Source organism: Ascaphus truei, chromosome 7, assembly GCF_040206685.1.
Source record: "Ascaphus truei isolate aAscTru1 chromosome 7, aAscTru1.hap1, whole genome shotgun sequence".
Classification (NCBI taxonomy): domain Eukaryota; kingdom Metazoa; phylum Chordata; class Amphibia; order Anura; family Ascaphidae; genus Ascaphus; species Ascaphus truei.
Genome location: NC_134489.1, coordinates 107,377,758 through 107,404,217, shown reverse-complemented (window position 1 = coordinate 107,404,217; position 26,460 = coordinate 107,377,758). Strand labels below are relative to the sequence as shown.

The window sequence follows — 26,460 nt, the reverse complement described above, 5'->3', positions numbered from 1 at the left end:
TGCCTGATTTTTATCTCCCCTGGTCCTAAAGACTGTTTCTCTTTTTACCAACCATTAAATTGTTAGAGTTACGCTATGGAGCATGCGCTTCTGTTTCTTTTTTATCTATCTATCTATCTATCTATCTATCTCCTCTACCTCTATCTCCTCTACCTCTATCTCCTCTACCTCTATCTCCTCTACCTCTATCTCCTCTACCTCTATCATCTCTATCTCTATCATCTCTATCTCTATCATCTCTATCTCTACCATCTCTATCTCTGTCAGGGGGTCTGTGACTCACCATGGTATCCTCTGTTTTGATGGTCCTGGCTTGGAAGCAGTCCTCCCTGCCTCTGGAAATGCTGTTTGACTCCGAGTGCTCCCCAGACAGCCGGCTACCCAGTTTAGCGCTGGCTTCATTGTCTCCGTTTTCCTTGGACGCAGGTGGTCGGGGGAGGGCGTCGTTGCGCTGTTTTTTGGTGACGTGAGCCTCCGGCCCGTGCACGGTCTTCACGTGCTTCCTGAGAGAGCTGGGGTCCGTGTATCTCTTCGTACAGCCGGGGATTTTACAGATGTAGGGTTTCTGTCACCAGAAGGACAAACACAACGGGAATTACAAGGGGGCAGGAAGGCCAGAACTTTTACCCCACAATATAGTAACCCTACCGGAGACCTGGCAACCCTCGCTGACGCTCTAACCCTCACCGACGCTCTAACCCTCGCTGACGCTCTAACCCTCGCTAACGCTCTAACCCTCACCGACGCTCTGTGAGTCACACTAATGGGAGTAAGTCTCAGTGAGTTTTTAGTATCAGAGTCTCAGAATTTTCCATGAAAATGCTATTTTGTTATCTAAATTCCCCCAAATCTCACTGACTTCAGTTGACTAACAAGTGACGCAGAGGCATTCGGCTCTTATATGCACATCCTACTGAAAGTCCATTTTCTGTGCCACTATTCCTTCTGTCCTCCCATAACTGGCCGGTTTTCTTATGTCTCTGTCCTCGCTGCTTCTTCTCACTGTCCCCATCTTTGTCACGGTCTCATCCCTGTCTTTCTGTCTCTGTGCCTTAGGCACCTCTGCTGTACTGTGACTAGTCCTACTCTCCTTCTCACTGTGACTGTCCCTTTCTGTGGTCACTGCACCCTGACCCCTCATCCCTTCTGTGTCACTGTGACTGTCCCTTTCTGTGGTCAGTGCACCCTGACCCCTCATCCCTTCTGTCTCACTGTGACTGTCCCTTTCTGTGGTCACTGCATCCTGACCCCTCATCCCTTCTGCCTCACTGTGACTGTCCCTTTCTGTGGTCACTGCACCCTGACCCCTCATCCCTTCTGTCTCACTGTGACTGCCCCTTTCTGTGGTCACTGCACCCTGACCCTTCATCCCTTCTGTCTCACTGTGACTGTCCCTTTCTGTGGTCACTGCACCCTGACCCCTTCGGTCTCACTGTGACTGTCCCTTTCTGTGGTCACTGCACCCTGACCCCTCATCCCTTCTGCCTCACTGTGACTGTCCCTTTCTGTGGTCACTGCACCCTGACCCCTTTGTCTCACTGTGACTGTCCCTTTCTGTGGTCACTGCAACTGACCCCTCATCCCTTGAAAATATGTAACATGTAACAACGGGTTCAGGTGCCTCCAATACATATGGCATTTATTCCCTTCTTTCTCCCCGACAGCACAATGTGACGATTTTATCATCTATTCTAACCTCCCCAGTAGAAGATGAAGCCCTGGAAAATGCATTGCTACCAGAGCAGAATATATAACATCTGCTGTTGGTTTTGAACACACAAGAAAGTCCTCTGTTATAAATGTAACATTGGTGTGGTTTGGCTCTTCCACAAAATAAATTGTATGACAAGTAACTTTAGTCTCAGAGGTTTCAATTTGATGCCAGCACAAAGTGCAAAGTGCCTGCTGTCAGCAGAAAAGGGCTAAAATATGTATCCCAATAATGGGACAGGGCAGGAATAGGATAAAGCCGCCTTGTGCAGGACCTCACCTCGTTGGAATGAGTCCTGTTCTGGTGCTTGGCGCGGTCGGAGGCGTTGGAGAACGCCTTATTACAACCCTCGTGCTCACAGACGTACGGTTTCTCCCCAGTGTGAGATCGGAGGTGTGTCTTCAAGTTTTCCAGCCTGGAATACGCTTTGCAGCAGCCCTCAAACTGGGGACACAAAGATGTGCAATTTATTGTTAGTTTGTAACAAAAAAACCACATTTTAAAATAATGGAACAGAGTGACTATCTTCCTTCAACAAATCTGTTCATACTGAAGGCAATGTTTTCGTTTCTTTGAACATTAAAAAGGATCAGCTTTTCATCAGGGAATCTGAATGGGAGGCCCAGGCATGTATTCAACATGTAGCCCAACCTGTCATTGTTCGAGGGTTAATAAGGAAGACATGGGGGCTTTACCAGCGCAAACTCCTGTACAGCACATAGTGACATCAGACACTAGGGAGCACCCAGAGGAAATCAACCATGCTCCCTCCAAGCCTCAGCTCATCATATTTAATAACGTTTTAAAATACCTAAACATGACACTAATATTGGGGTATTTCTGACCTAGGAGGTCCTGCAGCGTTAAGGGTCCCAAGCTGGTCCAAAGTGGAGTAACGGGAGTCATAGGTTTTATGGGTAAGTCTAGGCACCTAGAAGTGTGGGCAGGGTTACAATGTATCTCGTTTGTACATCGCAATAACAACACAGCAGATGTCTGCACACTGTTACCATATGAGTTGGCCAACAAGGAGAGAGTGAGACCGGGCCGCAACCCAAGAATCCACACAAGAGGTGGCTGCATACAAAGTGATAAACGCCAGATATTCTACAGCCATGCTGCAGGACACAAGGAGCAAACACTGCTACTTTAGCAAGGAATTCCCTAGAGGTGCAGTAAATAACGTGCATAGTGCCCGTCCCTTGGGGGTGTCAGCAGCTGGAATGCAGGTATATATATTCCCAGATCTCCGGCAGTAGCCACTTACAGTGCACTTGTGCGGCTTCTCTCCTGTGTGCCTCCTCATATGCACCACCAACATATACTGCGCCTTGAACGGCTTCTGCTCCCGTGTGCACTCCTGCCAGCGACACACAAACTCTTTCTTCTCCCCGTGGATATGGTCATTATTGATGTGCTAAGGGAGGATAACACGAGAGTTAACAGGACATACAGTGGCGGCCGAGCTGAGTCTTCAGCGGCCGCCAGCGCAATGTGCGGGCAGACGGCGGCTGGTTTTGTTTTTTTCCTGGCGCGTGCCGCGCGTCACTGTGGCGCCGGTCACACGTGCCAGGGTTCCCCGGCATCCCCGAAGGCTGAAGGGGAAGCAGGGGTAAGGGGGACGCTGCGCAATGCAGAGGAGCAGCCAGGGGGAGCAGCCAGGGGGTCGGAAGGGGAGGGGAACAGCATCTTGATTTTGCACGCGGGGAGGGGAAGATGCGGCTGGCGTGCGGCCAAGTTTGGCGCCAGCCGAAAAAAGCCCCGCACCATTACGGGCAAATGTTAGACTCAAGTTGGCCGCAGCAGTAGAAAGCGCTTTTTTTTGCATATAGGAGTGCCTGTCCTGTTTTCCTTTTTATTCTCTCTCCCTATCCCTCCCTGTCTCTCCCAATAAGCAATGACATTATGTAAGGGAGCTGATGTCTTGTATACTTGTTTGGGGAGGAAGCTTTCCGCCAAAGATAACTTTCTAATAAAATCAGCCGATCCACAAGGAATTTCTAAGCCAAAATGTGCTCTTTTTTATAAATCATTTTGCAGGCAGTGATTACGACGTGATATTTTCTCACACGTACACGTTGTACACAACTTTCACACCTCGCAAGCCAACTCTTTAGGCACCATCAATTCTATCTAAAGAAAAGACTTGTGAGGTCTCTTAAAGCTTGTGTACAAACGCCCCGCTCCCGTGTGATCGCATTATTCCAGATGTTCTCTGAGCGCTCACATGGACCAGCTGATCTTGGGTGTCGAACTCCTTCGTGCAGCTTTCCCAGTGGCAATTTGTCTCGTATATGACCTCCGGTTCTTGTTTATACTCATCTTTATCCAAGTCTTCCTTCAGGTCCGTCAGATGGTTCTGTGAATCGCAACACACGCGGTCAGCAGGGGAATGGAAAAGGGGCAGACAAGGCGGCCAGGCTGAGAAGAGGTGGGACAGCAACACCCGCAAAGTACTTTCTCAGGGTCCTCTAATGCATGGTTCTCAACTCCAGTCCTAAAGACCCCCCACCACCACCCTCCCAACTGGTCAGATTTTCAGGATATCCCTGCTTCAGCACAGGTGGCTCAATCAGTGCTTCAGTTCAAAACCATATGGACCATTGACCATCCAAACCTCAAGGGCCACCAACAAGTCAGGTATACAGGATATCTGTACTTCAGCACAGGTGACTCAATCAGTGGATCGATTGAGCCACCTGTGCTGAAGCAGGGATATCCTTAAAACCTGACAAGTTGGGAGGGTCCTGAGGACAGGAGCTGAGAACCACTGTTCTAATTAAGTGATATTAAATGTGCCACAAGCTCGTGGAAGTCTTCAGAATATTCACTTTTATTGACAGTTGCTAAATCCTCCCAGCGAAGCGTCGAGCATTTAACAGTTTGCCCAATAACTGGATTTCTGTCCTCATTCTATCTCCTCTTCTTATTTCATTGAATTAGTTTATTTTCAAAGTACAATAAATATGAAACAGACACAAGTTAAATATAACAACACCGGCTCCAGAAGTTAACCAATTAGGAGAAAAATGAGTATACAAGTTATTATTTTTAAACCACAGATCAAAGGAAGGTCATTTCTGCTCGCTATTCAACACGGAGGCGCCCGCAGCTAGTGTCCTACACTTCAAGTGAATGATTGGCTCTCTGTGTATTAACTTGGTCTCAATACTTACATGTAGGACATGGGGGCTCAACTCCAGTCCTTAAGACCCCCCCCAACAGGTCAGGTTTTAAGGACATCCCTGCTTCAGCACAGGTGGCTCAATCAATCGCTCAGTCGAAGATTACACCACCTGTGCTGAAGCCGGGATATACTTAAAACCTGACCTGTTGGGGGGTCTTGAGGACTGGAGTTGAGAACCCTGCATTAGGAGACAGTGTGAGAGTTTCTCAGCAGGAGAGAGAAATAGTTTTTAAATAAAATGTACCGGCTTTCAGTGTTTGAGAGTTTCAAGAGATCCCATCTTGCTCATTCCCAAAAGAAAGAAAGAAAACAAAAGCTTGTCTTGTTATCTTGTTAGGAGTTCCCAAGAGGCTGCTTCTAGGTTACACGGGTCTTCTAAACTCAAAGCTCTAGAGAGCAGACTCTTTGCCCTGCCTGTGCTGAGTGCCGGGTGCTGATCTGCATTACTCATCACTTCCAGCATCCCCGGGTGACTGAGCTTTGCGGAGCTGTCCTCATGCATCATGCTGAATCCAACCTCAGGACTACAGAGGGATTTGTCAAACTCTCCCTCCTCTGAGCTTGACACCGGCTAATATTTCACTGCAACCAAGCCATGCAGATACAAGTGGGAGCACCTGGCAGGCTGTGCAGCGGCCGGTCACTTAATCCCGTCGCTGCCATTTTTATGTTTACCCAACACAAATCTGCTGTAGTTTAATGGATGTCGCTCCAATAGTTTTTTCTATGAACCCCATTTGTGCGGCTTGTGAGTGAGGCACTGGTACAGAAATGGTATGAAAAGGATTGTATGGATCAGTGCTTAGAATTTACTCCAATATATGGCCTGGGGAGCATTGCACAAACATGTAAAGTGCAATAATAGTGCACATTAGTGCATCGCCCCCTGAGTCTCACTAATTATGTTATTTTAGATCCTGTTATCGGTGCCTCTAACTACAGAAAAGTTGTTTTTGTTTCACTTTTGATACCGGATTCCTCGATGGACAAGCTACGATACAGAGTTCCGTTAAAGGGGCAGACCAAGCAATAACCTACGTGTGTGTTTCTTTATAAATCAGTTCGGTACGATGAGAAAATACTTGTAGCATTTTGAACTATGAATGATTTTTTTATGTATTATAATATAACAAACATTTTTTGTTTCTACAGCAACCATTTACAAAGTCACATCCCCTTCCTCTTCTGAAACAGGATCTGGCACACCCCTTTTGAGCCCTGCCCCCTCTCTAGCAGTGCACCAATTGTATCTAGTGACTGCCTGGTCACATGATCTTCCCCACAGACAGCCATTTAGTGAACCCTTGAGCCGAATCTTCACAGGAGAACGGATCGATCGGAAACTTAGCTAATCACTTATAATTGTGTGGATTGTATTGATGCGCATATAAATGGGGGGGGGGGGGAGCAGATTGGACTGCTGCTTTAACCCCTTTGCTACCATTGGGAGACACTGCAATACATTGCCGCCTGGCAGTGAAGGTGTTACCAACAGGGGAGGTAATGATAACGCACGGGGAAAACATGTAATTATTACATGGGTGAAATAACAGGTTATGAATAATAACTGCACAGAGCCATTTCGCAGGTCACACGGACATCACACGCGTCCTGACTTGTACCTGGGGGCTGGGGGAGTCCCGTCTGTACCCCTCGCCTTCAGTTTTGACCTTGCTGCGCTTGTGAATGATTTGGTTGACGGTGCTGCTCACGGCGGAGTCGCTGCTCTGCTTGTTCTGTGAGATTAGACACGGCAGCGTCAGAACACATTCCCAGCGGCGACAAAATCCACACGCTACCCCTCGGAATCACTGAACCCAGGGGTCCTCAACTCCAGTCGTCAAGACGCTCCAACAGGTCAGGTTTTCAGGGTATCCCTGCTTCAACACAGGTGGCTCAATCAGGAGCTCAGTCTTTGACTTGTGTGGCTTCTCTCCTGTATGCCTCCTCATATGCACCACCAACATATACTGCGCTTTGAACGCACATATACTGCGCTCCCGCGTGCAATCCTGCTCCCGCGTGCAACCCTGCTCCCGCGTGCAACCCTGCTCCCGCGTGCAATCCTGCTCCCGCGTGCAATCCTGCTCCCGCGTGCAATCCTGCTCCCGCGTGCAATCCCGCCCCCGCGTGCAACCCTGCTCCCGCGTGCAATCCTGCTCCCGCGTGCAACCCCGCCCCCGCGTGCAACCCCGCTCCCGCGTGCAACCCCGCTCCCGCGTGCAACCCCGCTCCCGCGTGCAACCCCGCTCCCGCGTGCAACCCCGCTCCCGCGTGCAACCCCGCTCCCGCGTGCAACCCCGCTCCCGCGTGCAACCCTGCTCCCGCGTGCAACCCTGCTCCCGCGTGCAACCCTGCTCCCGCGTGCAATCCTGCTCCCGCGTGCAATCCTGCTCCCGCGTGCAATCCCGCCCCCGCGTGCAATCCCGCCCCCGCGTGCAACCCTGCTCCCGCGTGCAACCCCGCTCCCGCGTGCAACCCTGCCCCCACGTGCAACCCTGCTCCCGCGTGCAACCCTGCCCCCACGTGCAACCCCGCTCCCGCGTGCAACCCTGCCCCCACGTGCAACCCTGCTCCCGCGTGCAATCCCGCCCCCGCGTGCAACCCCGCTCCCGCGTGCAACCCTGCCCCCGCGTGCAATCCTGACAGCGACACCCAAACTTCTTCTCCCCGTGGATATTGATCTGGTTGATGTGCTAAAGAGGAAAACACAGTCTTCGACTGAGCCACCTGTGCTGAAGCAGGGATATCCTGAAAGCCTGACCTGTCGGGGGGTCTTGAGGACTGGAGGTGAGATCCCCTGACTTAACCCCTTCCCTGGCAGCCTATTTACCAAACACAATATGCCAATGATGCTACGCGTCTGTTTTATTTCTACCTTAAAGTTGCTTTATTTGACTTTATTCTTCTTGCAGGAGTCGGGGACTCACCTGGTCGGGGGCGGAGCTGCAGTTATTGCTGATGGGAGCAGGCGCTGGATTGGCGGATGTGAGCGCCCCCTGCTGGCGGGAGGCGAAAGTGGGCGACGGTTGGATTAAAGAGGCGTGTCCGAATGCGGAGCCCAGACGCCGCTGTTGAGTTAGCAGGTGCTGGTACGCCATGGGGTTAATGGGATGTGGGAAGCTGAAGGCTGGGCTGGAAAAAAAATAAGTATATATTTATATACATAGAGTATAAAAGTTCTAGTAGCCACATTGGTCCTTGAGACTTGCATAATAAAGTGTGCAGAACTTCTGAGACCTCACAGGTCTCTCATTCATGTGTACAGAACCAGAACACAGTAAGACAAGCAAATAACAGACATCAAAAGTATGACCGAGCCACTGATTGAGCCCCCTGTGCTGAAGTTGGGATATCCTTAAAACCTGACCTGTTGGTGGCCCTTGAGGACTGAATTTGGCCGCCCTGGCCTAAGATACATTCCAATGTCTGGAACATATGATACTTTATGCAAAACCTCTTCCCAAAAACGTGATCCGACAGCATGACAAGGACAGACACAAACATGTCACATTGTGGCAAGGAACGCACAAGCCCTTTACCTTATCGCCCCTGCAGATAAATGGCCGTAGGATCCGCTGGCAGCCGAGCTGCTCCGGGAGTTGTTAATATACGCCACCAGTGAGTTGGGTGAGGTGCGGATCATGGTTTGCAGGTCGATGCTGGCGTCGGAGAGGGGAGAGATAGACAGAGCCCTCTTCCGGCTTAATCTCGGAGTAACCCGGGGACTTGAGAACCGCGATACTGTGCAGCGTGAAAAAGACAACACGGTGTTTAATGAGAAGCAAATCAACACTTTCTCCTTCTAGGTCATACAATACATACAGAAATAAGAGAGTCAGAGAATATTTCCTACAGCAGAAAAATGTATATATCCCTCAGAAATACAGAGGGAAAAAAGGAGACAGGCATACAAGTCTTTATAACAAAAAACAAAGACATTGATTACAAAGTCCCTCGGAAATATACCTGCACATATTTCCAGTCATAATAAAAAAAGTTTGGTTTTTGAGCCATTCCACATACAACGATTCCTTTCAATCACTTACATGAGGGGGGAAAAGATACATTTTCCAACAAGTGTACTAATCTTTTGTAGTATGTATATATATATATACAGTGGTGTGAAAAAGAAAGTACACCCTCTTTGAATTCCATGGTTTTACATATCAGGACATAACAATCATCTGTTCCTTAGCAGGTCTTAAAATTAGGTAAATACAACCTCAGATGAACAACAACACATGACATATTACACCGTGTCATGATTTATTTAACAAAAATAAAGCCAAAATGGAGAAGCTATGTGTGAAAAACTAAGTACACCCTTACTGCTTCCATAGGAATTAAGATGCTAAGCAGCAGACAGGTGCTGCTAATCAAATGGCCTTAATTAATTGATCATCAGCAAGTGTGACCACCTCTATAAAAGCCAAAGTTTTAGCAGTTTGCTGGTCTGGAGCATTCAGGTGTGTGTTAACACAATGCCAAGGAGGAAAGACTTCAACAATGATCTTATAGAAGCAATTGTTGCTGCCCATCAATTTGGGAAGGGTTATAAGGCAATTTCCAAACAATTTAAAATCCATCATTCTACAGTGAGAAAGATTATTCAAAAGTGGAAAACATTCAAGACAGTTGCCAGTCTTCCCAGGAGTGGACGTCCCAGCAAATTCACCCCAAGGTCAGACCGTGCAATGCTCAGAGAAATTGCAAAAAACCCAAGAGTTACATCTCAGACTCTACAGGCCTCAGTTAGCATGTTAAATGTTAAAGTTCATGACAGTACAATTAGAAAAAGACTGAACAGGTATGGTTTGTTTGGATGGGTTGCCAGGAAAAAGCCTCTTCTCTCTAAAAAGAACATGGCAGCACGGCTTAGGTTTGTAAAGTTGCATCTGAACAAACCACAAGACTTCTGGAACAATATGCTTTGGACAGACGAGACCAAAGTGGAGATGTTTGGCCATAATGCACAGCGCCACGTTTGGCGAAAACCAAACACAGCATATCAGCACAAACACCTCATACCAACTGTCAAGCATGGTGGTGGAGGGGTGATGATTTGGGCTTGTTTTGCAGCCACAGGACCTGGGAACCTTGTAGTCATTGAGTCGACCATGAACTCCTCTGTATACCAAAGTATTCTAGAGTTAAATGTGAGGCCATCTGTCCGACAGCTAAAGCTTGGCCGAAATTGGGTCATGCAACAGGACAATGATCCCATGCACACCAACAAATCTACAACAGAATGGCTGAAAAAGAAAAGATTCAAGGTGTTGCAATGGCCCAGTCAAAGTCCAGACCTCAACCCGATTGAAATGATGTGGCTGGACCTTAAGAGAGCTGTGCATAAACAAATGCCTACAAACCTCAATGAACTGAAGCAACGTTGTAAAGAAGAGTGGGACAAATTTCCTCCACAACGATGTGAGAGACTGATAACGTCATACAGAAAACGATTACTTCAAGTTATTGCTGCTAAAGGTGGTTCTACAAGCTATTGAATCATAAGGTGTACTTAGTTTTTCACACATGGCTTCTCCATTTTGGCTTTATTTTGTGTTAAATAAATCATGACACGGTGTAATATGTCATGTGTTGTTGTTCATCTGAGGTTGTATTTACCTTATTTTAAGACCTGCTTAGGAACAGATGATTGTTATTATGTCCTGATATGTAAAACCATAGAATTCAAAGAGGATGTACTTTCTTTTTCACACAACTGTTTATATGTATGTATGGATGGATATTTTACACCTCAAGTCATAAATCGCATACAGCACAAGGGGCAGGGATAGGTTTCAGTCACAGATAACATTCCAGGATGCACTGTTTTTAAATAAAACCTTGCTTTATTCATTATAACATCGCCGGAAGAAGAGATCAGTGTACCTCGAAAGCTCGCACAAATAAAAGCATTTCGTTAGCCACAGAACGGTATTGTCTATTCGTTTTTGATTTTATTTATATATATATATATATATATAGTAATCGCTCCATTAAATGATTATGTCACTGCCATGCACAACACCATCGTACACAGTGATCAATGAAAGTGAAATGTTCTATATTATGACAGAAAGCTACATTTGGATAACTTAACAGTACTGATCAGTAGCAGCTGTTCCATGATGAACTGCACTTAATAAACAACGGTAATTTGGTGATAAAAATCTGGATTGTGCAGCTCCACGTAATTAGTTTGATGACAGTGATTAAGGTAACATCCTTAACAGCAGAGAGATTACGTACATTGAGGCACTGAAGTATTTACGTTCCCTCAAGTCCTTTCTAAATTAAACATATCTGCTAAAACATTAGAAAATTAACTATTGGTCAATTGTACGATCTACATTTTAAGGTTGTCGGTCAAGAAAGTCGGAAAGGTGAAATGTTTAAAAGAAAAAAAAAAAGATATATAATTATATTGACATATTTTTTCACATTATACAGACACATTTTTTTTATACCATAATGCAATTGTACATTATTATTGTATTTTGCTGGTGATTAAGGATTTCTGTTTTAGGCTTTAACCGAAAAACACAGAAAAAAATAATAATTAGTGTTTATTTGTAAAGGGCCAACATATACTGGAGTGTGGTACAATGGGGGTACAGAGTGATATAATTGACAGAAACAGAATGACTTATCAAATAAGGACAAGCAAGATGCAAAAGGTAATGAGAGCCCTGATCTTGGGAGCTTACACTCTAGAGCGTATAAGGGGCAATGTTGAAACGAGGTAAAGTGGCTGCCCATTGTGGGACGGAGTGTGCGTCAGGATGGGGTACGGTCCAGCCGCACAGCAGGTCCCATTAAGGTTTTGGGGTGTTATACAGTGTAGAGTGTGGTCCAGCCACACAGCTGGTCCCAGTAGGGTTGGAGAGTGCGTGTGGCTGTTAGAGGTATGTTAGCTTGGCTTCCTTAAAAAAGTGAGTTCTCAGGGCGTTTTTAAACATCCGAAAGTGGGGTGAGAGTCTCAGGCTGCGGGGTAGGGAGATCCAGAGAGAGGGGGCAGCTCAGGAGAAGTCTCGCAGACAGGACAGAGGAGGTAATAAGGCAGGAGGAAGGGTGGATGTCGTGGGCAGAACGTGGTGGGCGTTTCGGGATATATTTGGGGATGAGGGCTGAGATGTAAGATGCACGTCCAGTTAAAACTGATAAAAAAACGGAAATGAAGCATCATCTCTTGTAGAATTAGTCCTCTGCCACAGATAGGATACAAAGGCAGCCTGAAGGAAGCTGGACACGGGAAAAACATGGCAACGGGAAAAAGTGCCCCGATAATCAGCGCCAAACGGAAAAGCACCGATTTTGTTAATGAAACAAAAACATAGGGGAACCCCCCACACACACACAGATTTCAAACAAAAAGAAACACTGAAAACAGGAGTCCCTACGGCACTGAACACACTTATTGTTGGAATTGTTGTGGGGTTTTCTGCTCCGTGTACACATTGTTACAATGGATAGTGACGTGGATTCTAATTACTGCTCACGTCTTCTTTAGCGCATGTAATGAGACTGGAGAAGCCTGTGCTGTGGCTATAATTATCCGCGGCGGCGGAATGAAAAATGACACAAGATTTGGAGGCAAAGTATTTAGATTTGTTTTTCTTGCATTTGCATTTCTCCCAAATCTTTTGCTCCATTAGCTGGGAAAAGCAGGCCACCGCTGGCAGCCATATTTATCTCTGTTAGCCACCCACCTCTGGGGAGACCTGTTTATTAATGTGGCACTTCCCTTGATAAATTATTAAACACAAAGAAAAACCCTGTGCTCATTTCTCTCTCCTGCTTTGCAGTGATTTATTTCCACGTTCTCTGCTTAGCCACTGGCCCCATTAATATGTAAAGGAAGCCAGGTGCCAGTGTCGGGGCACCGCTCTCTTCCTGCCACTAGTGGTCACTCTTTTGGTACCCACAGAACTGGTCCCACCCCAACTCACTTTGTCCTATACATCAGGGGTGGGAACTCCAGTTCTCAAGGGCCACCAGCAGGTCCAGGTTTTCAGGATATCCCTGCTTCAGCACAGGTGGCCCAATCAGTGGATCAGTCTAAGATTGGAGTTGGCCACTTCATTAACAGTCAATGATTGATCCACCTGTGCTGAAGCAGGGATATCCCTAATACCTGGCCTGCTGGTGAGCTTTGAGGACTGTAGTTGGCCGACCCAGCCTTACAACGAGGGTTAGGCTGTTTACTGCGATTAGATAGATGGACATGGCCAACATACAATGAATAACTACTACTGACTAGCTGAGCAGACACACTCTGCATAATTGTACCACATATAATGAATACACACACACACATATATATTTACTGTACATATACATACAAAAACAGATACATCCACACATAAATATACATAAATATTCCATGCGTGTGGTAGAGAAGGATGCACAGAATTTGAAACCTCTAGTGCAGGGGCGGCAAACTCCCAGTCGTTAACTGAGCCACCTGTGCTGAAGCAGGGATATCCTTAAAACCTGACCCGTTGGTGGCCCTCGAGGACTGGAGTTGGCCGCCCCTGCCCTAGTGAAGAAGATTTGGGAGGTGAACGAGCGAGCTCTCGAGCTTCCATTGACCAGGAGAAAGAGAGGAAAGAATACGCGTCCCGCGGAAGTCTCAGTATATTTCCTGCAGGACGCGCGCCGCAGCTGGCGAGAAACATCCGGCGACGACGTGGGTTTGGGAGAATGGCGCCGTGTCTCGCAGAACGATGCTCAGAGGATGTGCTGGGACGGGATCGGGAATGGAAGTAAAGAGCCAGGTCCAGGGGCCGCGCCAGCGTCTGCCCGAGTCTGGGTCAGCAGCAGAAGAAAAGGGCAGTCACAGGGAGCTCAGCTTGCAGCTGGCTGACCTTATCAATCAGGTACTGTCTGCCTGTGTGCTCAGGCATCCTTCCAATCATCACTCTAAGGGCGCAGTCCCACTGAGCAGCACATATTGCAAAGCTGGCTTGCACTTTGAACCCTTTCACTGTATTGCAGTCCAGCACTGGCAGGGAATGGGTTACGCCTGACAGCCTGGCAGCAATAGAGCAGAGTATTTTTAGATTGCAAGCTCCTTGGGACAGGGAACGACTTCCTATTGCCTCTGTTAATCTTAAAGCAGCAATACGGGTTTCACTGTTTCTTTAATGACAGGATTGAAGCAGGGGGCCCGCTTAATTTCCAACCCAGAGACCGCCTGTACCCAGAGATACTTACCTCCGTAGGGGGTCCGCTTAATTTCCGCCCCGGAGACCGCCTGTACCCAGAGATACTTACCTCCGTAGGGGGCCCGCTTAATTTCAGCCCCGGAGACCGCCTGTACCCAGAAATACTTACCTCAGTAGGGGGTCCGCTTCATTTCCGCCCGGAGACCGCCTGTACCCAGAGATACTTACCTCCGTAGGGAGTCCGCTTAATTTCAGCCCCGGAGACCGCCTGTACCCAGAGATACTTACCTCCGTAGGGGGCCCGCTTAATTTCCGACCTGGAGACCGCCTGTACCCAGAGATACTTACCTCTTTAGGGGGGGTGCTTAATTTCCACCCGGAGACCGCCTGTACCCAGAGATACTTACCTCCGTAGGGGGCCCGCTTAATTTCCGCCCAGAGACCGCCTGTACCCAGAGATACTTATCTCCTTAGGGGGTGCACTTAATTTCAGCCCCAGAGACCGCCTGTACCCAGAGATAGTTACCTCCGTAGGGGGCCCGCTTAATTTCAGCTCCAGAGACCGCCTGTACCCAGAGATAGTTACCTCCGTAGGGGGCCCGCTTCATTTCCGCCCCAGAGACCGCCTGTACCCAGAGATACTTAGCTCTTTAGGGGGGGGGCGCTTAATTTCAGCTCCAGAGACCGCCTGTACCCAGAGATACTTACCTCCGTAGGGGGCCCGCTTAATTTCAGCTCCAGAGACCGCCTGTACCCAGAGATACTTACCTCCGTAGGGGGCCCGCTTAATTTCCACCCCAGAGACCGCCTGTACCCAGAGATACTTAGCTCTTTAGGGGGGGGCGCTTAATTTCAGCTCCAGAGACCGCCTGTACCCAGAGATACTTACCTCCGTAGGGGGTCCGCTTAATTTCCGCCCGGAGACCGCCTGTACCCAGAGATACTTACCTCCGTAGGGGGTCCGCTTAATTTCCACCCCAGAGACCGCCTGTACCCAGAGATACTTACCTCCGTAGGGGGGGCCCGCTTAATTTCCGCCCCGGAGACCGCCTGTACCCAGAGATACTTACCTCCGTAGGGGGGGTCCGCTTAATTTCCGCCCGGAGACCGCCTGTACCCAGAGATACTTACCTCCGTAGGGAGTCCGCTTCATTTCCGCCCCAGAGACCGCCTGTACCCAGAGATACTTACCTCTTTAGGGGGCCCGCTTAATTTCCACCCCAGAGACCGCCTGTACCCAGAGATACTTAGCTCTTTAGGGGGGGGCGCTTAATTTCAGCTCCAGAGACCGCCTGTACCCAGAGATACTTACCTCCGTAGGGGGTCCGCTTAATTTCCGCCCGGAGACCGCCTGTACCCAGAGATACTTACCTCCGTAGGGGGCCCGCTTAATTTCCACCCCAGAGACCGCCTGTACCCAGAGATACTTACCTCCGTAGGGGGCCCGCTTAATTTCCGCCCGGAGACCGCCTGTACCCAGAGATACTTAGCTCTTTAGGGGGGGGCGCTTAATTTCCGCCCGGAGACCGCCTGTACCCAGAGATACTTAGCTCCATAGGGGGCCCGCTTAATTTCCGCCCCAGAGACCGCCTGTACCCAGAGATACTTAGCTCCATAGGGGGCCCGCTTAATTTCCGCCCCAGAGACCGCCTGTACCCAGAGATACTTACCTCTGTAGGGGGTGCCGGGATCTCTTTCCAGTTGAAATGTCCTGCGTCCTGGTGGCCAATAGGAAGCTGTGATGTCATCTGGTGCTGCTTCTAACTGGCCAGCGTGACTGGGGCATTTAAACTGCAAAGAACTGGCGTCCACTACGGAGGTCTGTATCCCTGGGAGGGGGGGGGGGTCTGTATCCCTGGGAGGGGGGGGGGTCTGTATCCCTGGGAGGGGGGGGGGTCTGTATCCCTGGGAGGGGGGGGGGTCTGTATCCCTGGGAGGGGGGGTCTGTATCCCTGGGAGGGGGGGGGTCCCCGCCGGCGTCGCACCCGCCACCGCCTGAGCACGGGGGGAAGGAGGAGGGGGTCCCCGCAGCGGAAATGAATACATTGCACATCGCACGCCACACATCGCACGCCACACATCGCACGCCACACATCGCATGCCACACATCACAAGCCACACATCACATGCCACACATCGCTCTCCACACATCGCACGCCACACATCGCACGCCACACATCGCATGCCACACATCACAAGCCACACATCACATGCCACACATCGCTCTCCACACATCGCACGCCACACATCGCACGCCACGCATCGCTCTCCACACATCGCACGCCACACATCGCACGCCACACATCACATGCCACACATCGCTCTCCACACGCCACACAGCGCACATCGCTCTCCACACGCCACACATCGCACGCCACACAGCGCACGCCACACATCGCACGCCACACATCGCACGCCACACATCACATGCCACACATCGCTCTCCACACATCGCACGCCACACATCGCACGCCACACATCACATGCCACACATCGCTCTCCACACATCGCATGCCACACATCACAAGCCACACATCACATGCCACACATCGCACGCCACACATCGCTCTCCACACGCCACACATCACAAGCCACACATCACATGCCACACATCGCACGCCACACATCGCATGCCACACATCACAAGCCACACATCACATGCCACACGCCACACAGCGCACGCCCCACATCGCATTCCGCACGACACACGCCATACATCGCACGCCCCACATCGCACGCCACACGCCATACATCGCACGCCCCACATCGCACGCCACACGCCATACATCGCACGCTGAAAAACCTTTTGACTAATATTTTACCCTTTGCTACCAGAGGGGCCTGCAATGCATTGCGCAGTGTTATAAACACACGCAAAACGATATAACACGCAAAACGATATAACACGCAAAACGATATAACGCGCAAAACGATATAACGCGCAAAACGATATAACACGCAAAACGATATAACACGCAAAACGATATAACACGCAAAACGATATAACACGCAAAACGGTATAACACGCAAAACGGTATAACACGCAAAACGATATAACACGCAAAACGATATAACACGCAAAACGGTATAACACGCAAAATGAAATAACAAGCAAAGCAATATAACAACACCCAAAGTCATATAACAATATGCAAAGTGAAATAACACACAAAGTAATTTAACACACCAAGCGAAAGCAATGTGTCGCAGGCACCTCTGGTAGCAAAAGGTTTTATTTAAATCACATAGCAGCCTCGTCATGCTACCAATGTAACCATGTGACCCAGTCCAAACATGGCCTGTAACGCAGTGAGAGACATTCGCTACCGGCGCTTCCGGGAGTGACGGGTTTATATCGGAGGCTTCGCTGGAATAGTGAGTGTGTATATACTGTATATACTGCAGGGAGAGACATTAGCTACCGGCGCTTCCGGGAGTGACGGGTTTATATCGGAGGCTTCGCTGGAATAGTGAGTGTGTATATACTGTATATACTGCCGGGAGAGGCATTCTCTGCCAGTGACTCAGTATATACTGTATATACTGCCGGGAGAGACATTCTCTGCCAGTGACTCAGCATATACTGTATATACTGCCGGGAGAGGCATTCTCTGCCAGTGACTCAGCATATACTGTATATACTGCCGGGAGAGGCATTCTCTGCCAGTGACTCAGTATATACTGTATATACTGCCGGGAGAGGCATTCTCTGCCAGTGACTCAGTATATACTGTATATACTGCCGGGAGAGGCATTCTCTGCCAGTGACTCAGTATATACTGTATATACTGCCGGGAGAGGCATTCTCTGCCAGTGACTCAGCATATACTGTATATACTGCCGGGAGAGGCATTCTCTGCCAGTGACTCAGCATATACTGTATATACTGCCGGGAGAGGCATTCTCTGCCAGTGACTCAGCATATACTCTATATACTGCCGGGAGAGGCATTCTCTGCCAGTGACTCAGCATATACTGTATATACTGCCGGGAGAGGCATTCTCTGCCAGTGACTCAGCATATACTGTATATACTGCCGGGAGAGGCATTCTCTGCCAGTGACTCAGCATATACTGCCGGGAGAGGCATTCTCTGCCAGTGACTCAGTATATACTGTATATACTGCCGGGAGAGGCATTCTCTGCCAGTGACTCAGTATATACTGTATATACTGCCGGGAGAGGCATTCTCTGCCAGTGACTCAGCATATACTGTATATACTGTACTGCCGGGAGAGGCATTCTCTGCCAGTGACTCAGTATATACTGTATATACTGCAGGGAGAGGCATTCTCTGCCAGTCACTCAGCACATACTGTATATACTGCCGGGAGAGGCATTCTCTGCCAGTTACTCAGCACATACTGTATATACTGCCGGGAGAGGCATTCTCTGCCAGTGACTCAGTATATACTGTATATACTGCAGGGAGTGGCATTCTCTGCCAGTCACTCAGCACATACTGTATATACTGCCGGGAGAGGCATTCTCTGCCAGTGACTCAGTATACAGTATACTGTATATACTGCCGGGAGAGGCATTCTCTGCCAGTGACTCAGTATATACTGTATATACTGCAGGGAGAGGCATTCTCTGCCAGTGACTCAGTATATACTGTATATACTGCCGGGAGAGGCATTCTCTGCCAGTGACTCAGTGCCTCCGGAATCCGTCTCTGTGTTTTGCTATTAATCAGGCTATGGGGATGAACCAGACAAGAATGAGCGCTATCTAGCAGTGCCAGCTCCGCTTACAGGCCCCAGCGCTCACACAGACCTCACATTACCCGAGCGGTTACTTTCGAAACGTGACCTGAAAGTAATGAGGTCTCTGCTTGTAGACGACACTCTGAGTGAGACATCTTCATCTAGAGATTCCCTCCATCAAAACAGGTCAGAGCCCTGACACTGCTAAAGCTTGCACCATCCTGCCCCATATACCTCTAATGCCCCATCCTGCCCCATATACTTCTAATGCACCATCCTGCCCCATATACTTCTAATGCCCCATCCTGCCCCATATACCTCTAATGCCCCATCCTGCCCCATATACTTCTAATGCACCATCCTGCCCCATATACTTCTAATGCCCCATCCTGCCCCATATACTTCTAATGCCCCATTCTGCCCCATATACTTCTAATGCACCGTCCCGCCCCATATACTTCTAATGCACCGTCCCGCCCCATATACTTCTAATGCACCGTCCCGCCCCATATACCTCTAATGCACCGCCCTGCCCCATATACCTCTAATGCACCGTCCCGCCCCATATACTTCTAATGCACCGTCCCGCCCCATATACTTCTAATGCACCGTCCCGCCCCATATACTTCTAATGCACCGTCCCGCCCCATATACTTCTAATGCACCGTCCTGCCCCATATACCTCTAATGCACCGTCCCGCCCCATAAACCTCTAATGCACCGTCCCGCCCCATATACCTCTAATGCACCGTCCCGCCCCATATACTTCTAATGCACCGTCCCGCCCCATATACTTCTAATGCACCGTCCCGCCCCATATACTTCTAATGCACCGTCCCGCCTCATATACCTCTAATGCACCGTCCCGCCCCATATACTTCTAATGCACCGTCCCGCCCCATATACTTCTAATGCACCGTCCCGCCCCATATACTTCTAATGCACCGTCCCGCCCCATATACTTCTAATGCACCGTCCCGCCCCATATACTTCTAATGCACCGTCCTGCCCCATATACTTCTAATGCACCGTCCTGCCCCATATACTTCTAATGCACCGTCCTGCCCCATATACTTCTAATGCACCGTCCTGCCCCATATACCTCTAATGCACCGTCCTGCCCCATATACTTCTAATGCACCGTCCCACCCCATATACTTCTAATGCACCGTCCCGCCCCATATACTTCTAATGCACCGTCCTGCCCCATATACTTCTAATGCACCGTCCTGCCCCATATACTTCTAATGCACCGTCCCGCCCCATATACTTCTAATGCACCGTCCTGCCCCATATACCTCTAATGCCCCATCCTGCCCCATATACTTCTAATGCACCGTCCTGCCCCATATACTTCTAATGCACCGTCCCGCCCCATATACCTCTAATGCACCGCCCTGCCCCATATACCTCTAATGCACCGTCCTGCCCCATATACTTCTAATGCACCGTCCTGCCCCATATACTTCTAATGCACCGTCCCGCCCCATTTACCTCTAATGCACCGCCCTGCCCCATATACCTCTAATGCACCGTCCTGCCCCATATACTTCTAATGCACCGCCCTGCCCCATATACCTCTAATGCACCGTCCCGCCCCATATACTTCTAATGCACCGTCCTGCCCCATATACCTCTAATGCACCGTCCCGCCCCATATACCTCTAATGCACCGCCCTGCCCCATATACCTCTAATGCACCGTCCTGCCCCATATACTTCTAATGCACCGTCCTGCCCCATATACTTCTAATGCACCGTCCCGCCCCATATACTTCTAATGCACCGTCCCGCCCCATATACTTCTAATGCACCGTCCTGCCCCATATACCTCTAATGCACCGTCCCGCCCCATATACTTCTAATGCACCGTCCCGCCCCATATACTTCTAATGCACCGTCCCGCCCCATATACTTCTAATGCACCGTCCCGCCCCATATACTTCTAATGCACTGTCCCGCCCCATATACTTCTAATGCACCGTCCCGCCCCATATACTTCTAATGCACCGTCCCGCCCCATATACTTCTAATGCACCGTCCTGCCCCATATACCTCTAATGCACCGTCCCGCCCCATATACTTCTAATGCACCGTTCCGCCCCATATACTTCTAATGCACCGTCCCGCCCCATATACTTCTAATGCACCGTCCCGCCCCATATACTTCTAATGCACCGTCCTGCCCCATATACTTCTAATGCACGTCCTGCCCCATATACTTCTAATGCACCGTCCCGCCCCATATACTTCTAATGCACCGTCCCGCCCCATATACTTCTAATGCATCGTCCCGCCCCATATACTTCTAATGCACCGTCCTGCCCCATATACCTCTAATGCACCGTCCTGCCCCATATACTTCTAATGCACCGTCCTGCCCCATATACTTCTAATGCACCGTCCTGCCCCATATACTTCTAATGCACCGTCCTGCCCCATATACCTCTAATGCACCGTCCCGCCCCATATACTTCTAATTCACTGTCCTGCCCCATATACCTCTAATGCACCGTCCTGCCCCATATACTTCTAATGCACCGTCCTGCCCCATATACCTCTAATGCACCGTCCCGCCCCATATACTTCTAATTCACCGTCCTGCCCCATATACTTCTAATGCACCGTCCTGCCCCATATACTTCTAATGCACCGTCCTGCCCCATATACTTCTAATACACCGTCCCGCCCCATATACTTCTAATGCACCGTCCTGCCCCATATACTTCTAATGCACCGTCCCGCCCCATATACTTCTAATGCACCGTCCTGCCCCATATACTTCTAATGCACCGTCCTGCCCCATATACTTCTAATGCACCGTCCCGCCCCATATACTTCTAATGCACCGTCCCGCCGCATATACTTCTAATGCACCGTCCTGCCCCATATACTTCTAATGCACCGTCCCGCCCCATATACCTCTAATGCACCATCCCGCCCCATATACTTCTAATGCACCGTCCTGCCCCATATACCTCTAATGCACCGTCCTGCCCCATATACTTCTAATGCACCGTCCTGCCCCATATACTTCAAATGCACCGTCCTGCCCTATATACTTCTAATGCACCATCCTGCCCCATATACTTCTAATGCACCGTCCTGCCCCTTATACTTCTAATGCACCGTCCCGCCCCATATACCTCTAATGCACCGTCCTGCCCCATATACTTCAAATGCACCGTCCTGCCCTATATACTTCTAATGCACCATCCTGCCCCATATACTTCTAATGCACCGTCCTGCCCCATATACTTCTAATGCACCGTCCCGCCCCATATACCTCTAATGCACCGTCCTGCCCCATATACTTCTAATGCACCGTCCTGCCCCATATACAGATGCAGCCACCAGTATCCGATCACCTGTGTAAAAATGAAGGCATCTCACAGTAAATGCCTCAACATGACTCCACTTTTCTGTGAGATTCGTATTAACACAGCGTGGGTCCCTGCAGACCCATTCAGTTTGATTCAGTTTGATTCAGTTTGATTCAGTTTGAATGGGACTGCAGGGACCCCCACTGTGTTAGTACGATCGGTCATTAGTCTGGCTGCAGAAATCTCACAGAAATGTTGCAGTTTACCGGGAGATTGCCCCAGATTTTCCCCGGCAAGTGTTCGGATACTGGTGGCTGCACCTGCACCGGTAAAAGATTTGTTATGTTTTTCTGATAACACAACTGAATAATTCATACTTAATGACTTTAAAAAAATAAATAACATTTTTGTTGACATTGAAGAAACAATTTTTTTCCCCAGGAGTGAAAAACATGGTTTTAAAAACATTTTGACTTCCTGTGATTACAACACGTATGTTTAATGAGGGGCCTCTAGCACAGCAGTGCCTTATAGGCCGATCCGGCAGGGAAGAGGTTAAGTGAAAGAGGGATTTTCGCATTTCATTTCTATGAGTTAATGCACCTTGAGTTTTCTGATCTCACATTTTCCAACTGCACCCAGTTCTCTGAGGTTGTGTTTGAGATAATGTGACCGTCCTGTGGGATCAGCCTCTGTGTTATTGTAAATAATGATTGATATGACAAAGAAGCGAAACTGTGGAGTGTCTGCTGCTTGGCAAGCTCTCCTCGGGTACACGTGAGAGTTACACGCGGTATCCAGGGGATGGGGTCATGTGAGGCCTCAGACGTCTGAGATTAATCCAGAACAGGCCTCGGCACAAAGCAACAGAGTAACAAGGAATAAACATGCATAGAACATGGCAGTGTACAAGATGCCAGGAGAGACTGTACTATTTCTACATTTATTTAACCCCTTCAGTGCCTGAGGGATGAGGTGGGGGGCACAGATTAAGACCTCCGGAATATGGCTGTAATGTTGATGTAGTGAGGGTCCCGCCCTTTTTGCCCTGTAAACAAATAATGACAATGGTTCTTCTTGTATAGCACTGACAGCGCACGCAGCACATACAATGTTTGCAGGCGCAGGTCTCTGTCCTCTACAGCTCACAATCTATAGTCCCTGAGGCGCACGGAGATATTGTGACTTGTGCAAGGTCACAAGTAGCTGACATTGGGATGTGAACCCAGACCCCCCCACTGCTCAGAGTCCGTGTAGTTACTCGCTGAGCCGCGCCTTCAGCCGTAAGCATCGGTCTGAAGAAGTGCTGTAGTTAGCTTTGCCGCGGTTGAACCAAGTTCAAATCCTCAGATCAGCTCCACGTGACTTTAAACAATCCCAAAGTTTTAACCGCCTCTGCATTTGTTTTATGGCAGGATGGGGGGGCCCGGCACCGCCACCGGTAAGTATTAACATGGTGTCCCCGAAGCGGAAAATAGCGTGGTTCCGATCCGGGGCAGTTTTACGCAGGTGCTTGTATCTCTCTGAGCCTCGGACCCCGAACATTATGGGCAGGGGTTCTCAACTCCAGTGGTCAAGACCCCCCCAAGAGGTCAGGTTTTCAGGATATCCCTGTTTTAGCACAAGTGCCTCAATCTGTGGCTCAGTCGAAGACTGCGCCACCTGCGCTGAAGCAGGGATATCCTGAAAACCTGACCTGTTGGGGGGTTCTTGAGCACTGGAGTTGAGAACCCCGGCATTAGGGTGTGAGATCAATAGGGCGGGGTCTCGTACCTGAAAACATCGTGTATGTCTCGCTTCAAAGGAGCACCGTGTAAGCAAAAAGGACATTATTACTGGGGCTGTTTTAACTTATATTTCTCTAAGAAGGGGTTGGTGCAGTTATGGAGATGCTCCCCACCACTTTACAGTGCCGCATGTCCATTTTTAGAGGCCTTGAAAATATTCCGATATGAAATAACCTTTGACGTTAACCCCTTCATCGGCGGGTGGGCCCAGCAGCACATTACAGACCGGGATATTTTTATATCACTCGAAACAGCGCGGCGAACGGGAGCGAAAAAGTTAAATAGCAGGTGGAGAAAAAAAGAACGATCTGTTCATTAAAGTCGCGGTTTCCCTTGTCTGCGTCTCTCTGTGTTTTCTCAGTAAATCTTTTTGTTGGAATAAATCTCTGACTTGCTTTGTTTTGCTTTTCTAGCAGCCTTCAAGGCCCCAAATGTAACTGGATGTGACAGCGTCCTGCTGGGAATAAACTCAAAATATGGAGCAGCGCGCAGGCTCCTCCTGGCCAAGGGGACCTCATTACCACGGGATATATGTGTGTCTCCGTGTCACTCACATGCCTGGGAGCCACATCTACTCATCTGCTTTAAACCAGTGTGCTGCTTGGTAACATACAAAGGACATGTACCCGGTCTCAAACAATCCCAATATCTTTCCATTCAGTAAAGACAAGAAACCCTGTGTCTCCCACAGGCCCCACAACCCTGACTCACTCACTGTCACGTCATACAGTGGCTAAACGGCAGGCAAGGATTCTGGGAAATTAAATGCAAATGAGCACGCAGTGCGTCTCTTTTCAACTTTAAATACAGTTTAAACATGGATGCTGCAGCACCTATACGCTGTCTGCGCTGAAATGTATTTCATCGACCACTGTATTTTCCAACACCTATTGATAAATGTATAGAGGATCATTTTATTTCATGAACAACATTGTAAAGGTAAAATGCAAAACTACCGTAATCAAAAAAACTCCTAATAATTAGTGGGGGGGATGTCGCTTCCCAGGACCAAAATCAGGGAGATTTAGTTGTTGTGGCCCAAAACAATGAGATTGTGATGGAGAAGTGCTGTCTTCTATTAGTGAGACGCCACTGGAGTCTGCAACGCGGGCGTGAAAAATATCCGTGAGGCGGACTCCAAATCAGTGAAACGAACAGAAAATCATGCAGCCAATACTAGGATGCCCAAATATTACATGCCTTTCACTGTACCGAATGCCCCGGGGGGTGTGGGGGGGGGGGGAGATGAATATTCTCATTTCTGAGATATTTGGGTTTTTAAAAATGAAATGAAAAAACCTGCCGAACTCCCAACATCACGCCTCCTACTTGTTGGCAACAAGAATTGGACTGTAAGGGGCTCGAAGGTATATAGGGTGATTCAGGAATAGGGGTTCTCCCGGGTCGGACTATGTAAAAAGAAATAAAGCAGAAAATAGCCGTGTTAGTCCAGTTGCGATAGTGCAGAATAAATGAGTTCTTCAGTATTAGGTGATACCTTTTTTATTGAACTATGACATAAATTGTTAGTCCAATAAAAAAGGTATCACCTAATACTGAAGAACTCATTTATTCTGCACTAAAAAGAAATACAAATAATTATAATATATATTTTTTAAACGGAGTAGCAGAGATTGATGCTTAATCAAGAAGAAGAAGTTAAAAACCTACCAGCGGCTTATTTTAAGATAAATAAGCTAGCCGCCTTTCTCGTGGGTTTTTAATGTCACTATGTGAAGCAGCACATGGTTAAATCAACATTTGTGTTCCTTTTTTGTGCTAGTTTTTAAGAGAAACAACATAATCATCAAGATTGATTAAAGCCAGAAGATGGTGATAGGGGTGTCCAGCGCAGAAGGAATCTGATCGGTTCCTATTCACACCCTAAAGCCTCTATTGTGGTCAGCGGGGTAACCTTATACAAGAGGGAACATGAGGAAGCAATTAGAGGAATTTGTGCTGCTGTGTAACAATACAAAAGATTGTGTGCGGAGAGGGCAGACAAGAAAATAACTGGTGTGTTTGTGTTATTGTAGCGTGACTGCAGTCACAGCGGAAGGAGCAATTTATTAGGCTGGGGAAAAAAAAGTGTGTATGCGCACACATTTGCTAAAAGCATTTTCAGCAAGCGGTTCCTAGCGTCAGTGTATCAGGTTATTGGGTTCTGTGCGGAGGAGTTATAGGGAGACGTTAAATGGGTAATAGGAGTTATTGGGAGCGGTTATATGGGGCAATAGGAGGAGTTATAGGGAGCGGTTATGTGGGGCAATAGGAGGAGTTATAGGGAGCGGTTATGTGGGACAATAGGAGTTATAGGGAGCGATTATATGGGTCAATAGGGGTTATATGGGATAATAGTAGGGGTTATAGGTAGCAGTTATATGGTGCAATAGCTGGAGTTATAGGGAGCGGTTATATGAGCCAATAGGAGGAATTATAGGGAGTAATTAAATGGGGCAATAATAGAAGGCATTATAGGGAGTAATAGGAGCAGTTATAAGGAGTTTAAAAGAGTCAGGTAGCTCAGGCTAATGAGTGAGTTTTCATGGTGACTGCCCTGGCAGCTAAGGGGTTA

At 48.6% G+C, this 26,460-nt stretch overlaps 1 protein-coding gene across 1 annotated transcript in view; it reads right to left on the bottom strand.

Moving 5' to 3' along the window:
• Positions 1-26,460, bottom strand: part of GLI2 (GLI family zinc finger 2) — a 198,699-nt gene that overhangs the window by 5,840 nt on the left and 166,399 nt on the right. Inside the window, exons 6-12 of the mRNA XM_075609799.1 lie at positions 8,441-8,642; positions 7,829-8,033; positions 6,521-6,634; positions 3,939-4,070; positions 2,979-3,128; positions 1,991-2,155; positions 284-565 (exon numbers count right to left, since the gene is read on the bottom strand). Coding sequence (XP_075465914.1) covers positions 284-565; positions 1,991-2,155; positions 2,979-3,128; positions 3,939-4,070; positions 6,521-6,634; positions 7,829-8,033; positions 8,441-8,642 — 1,250 coding nt within the window. The remainder of the gene's footprint in view (positions 1-283; positions 566-1,990; positions 2,156-2,978; positions 3,129-3,938; positions 4,071-6,520; positions 6,635-7,828; positions 8,034-8,440; positions 8,643-26,460) is intronic.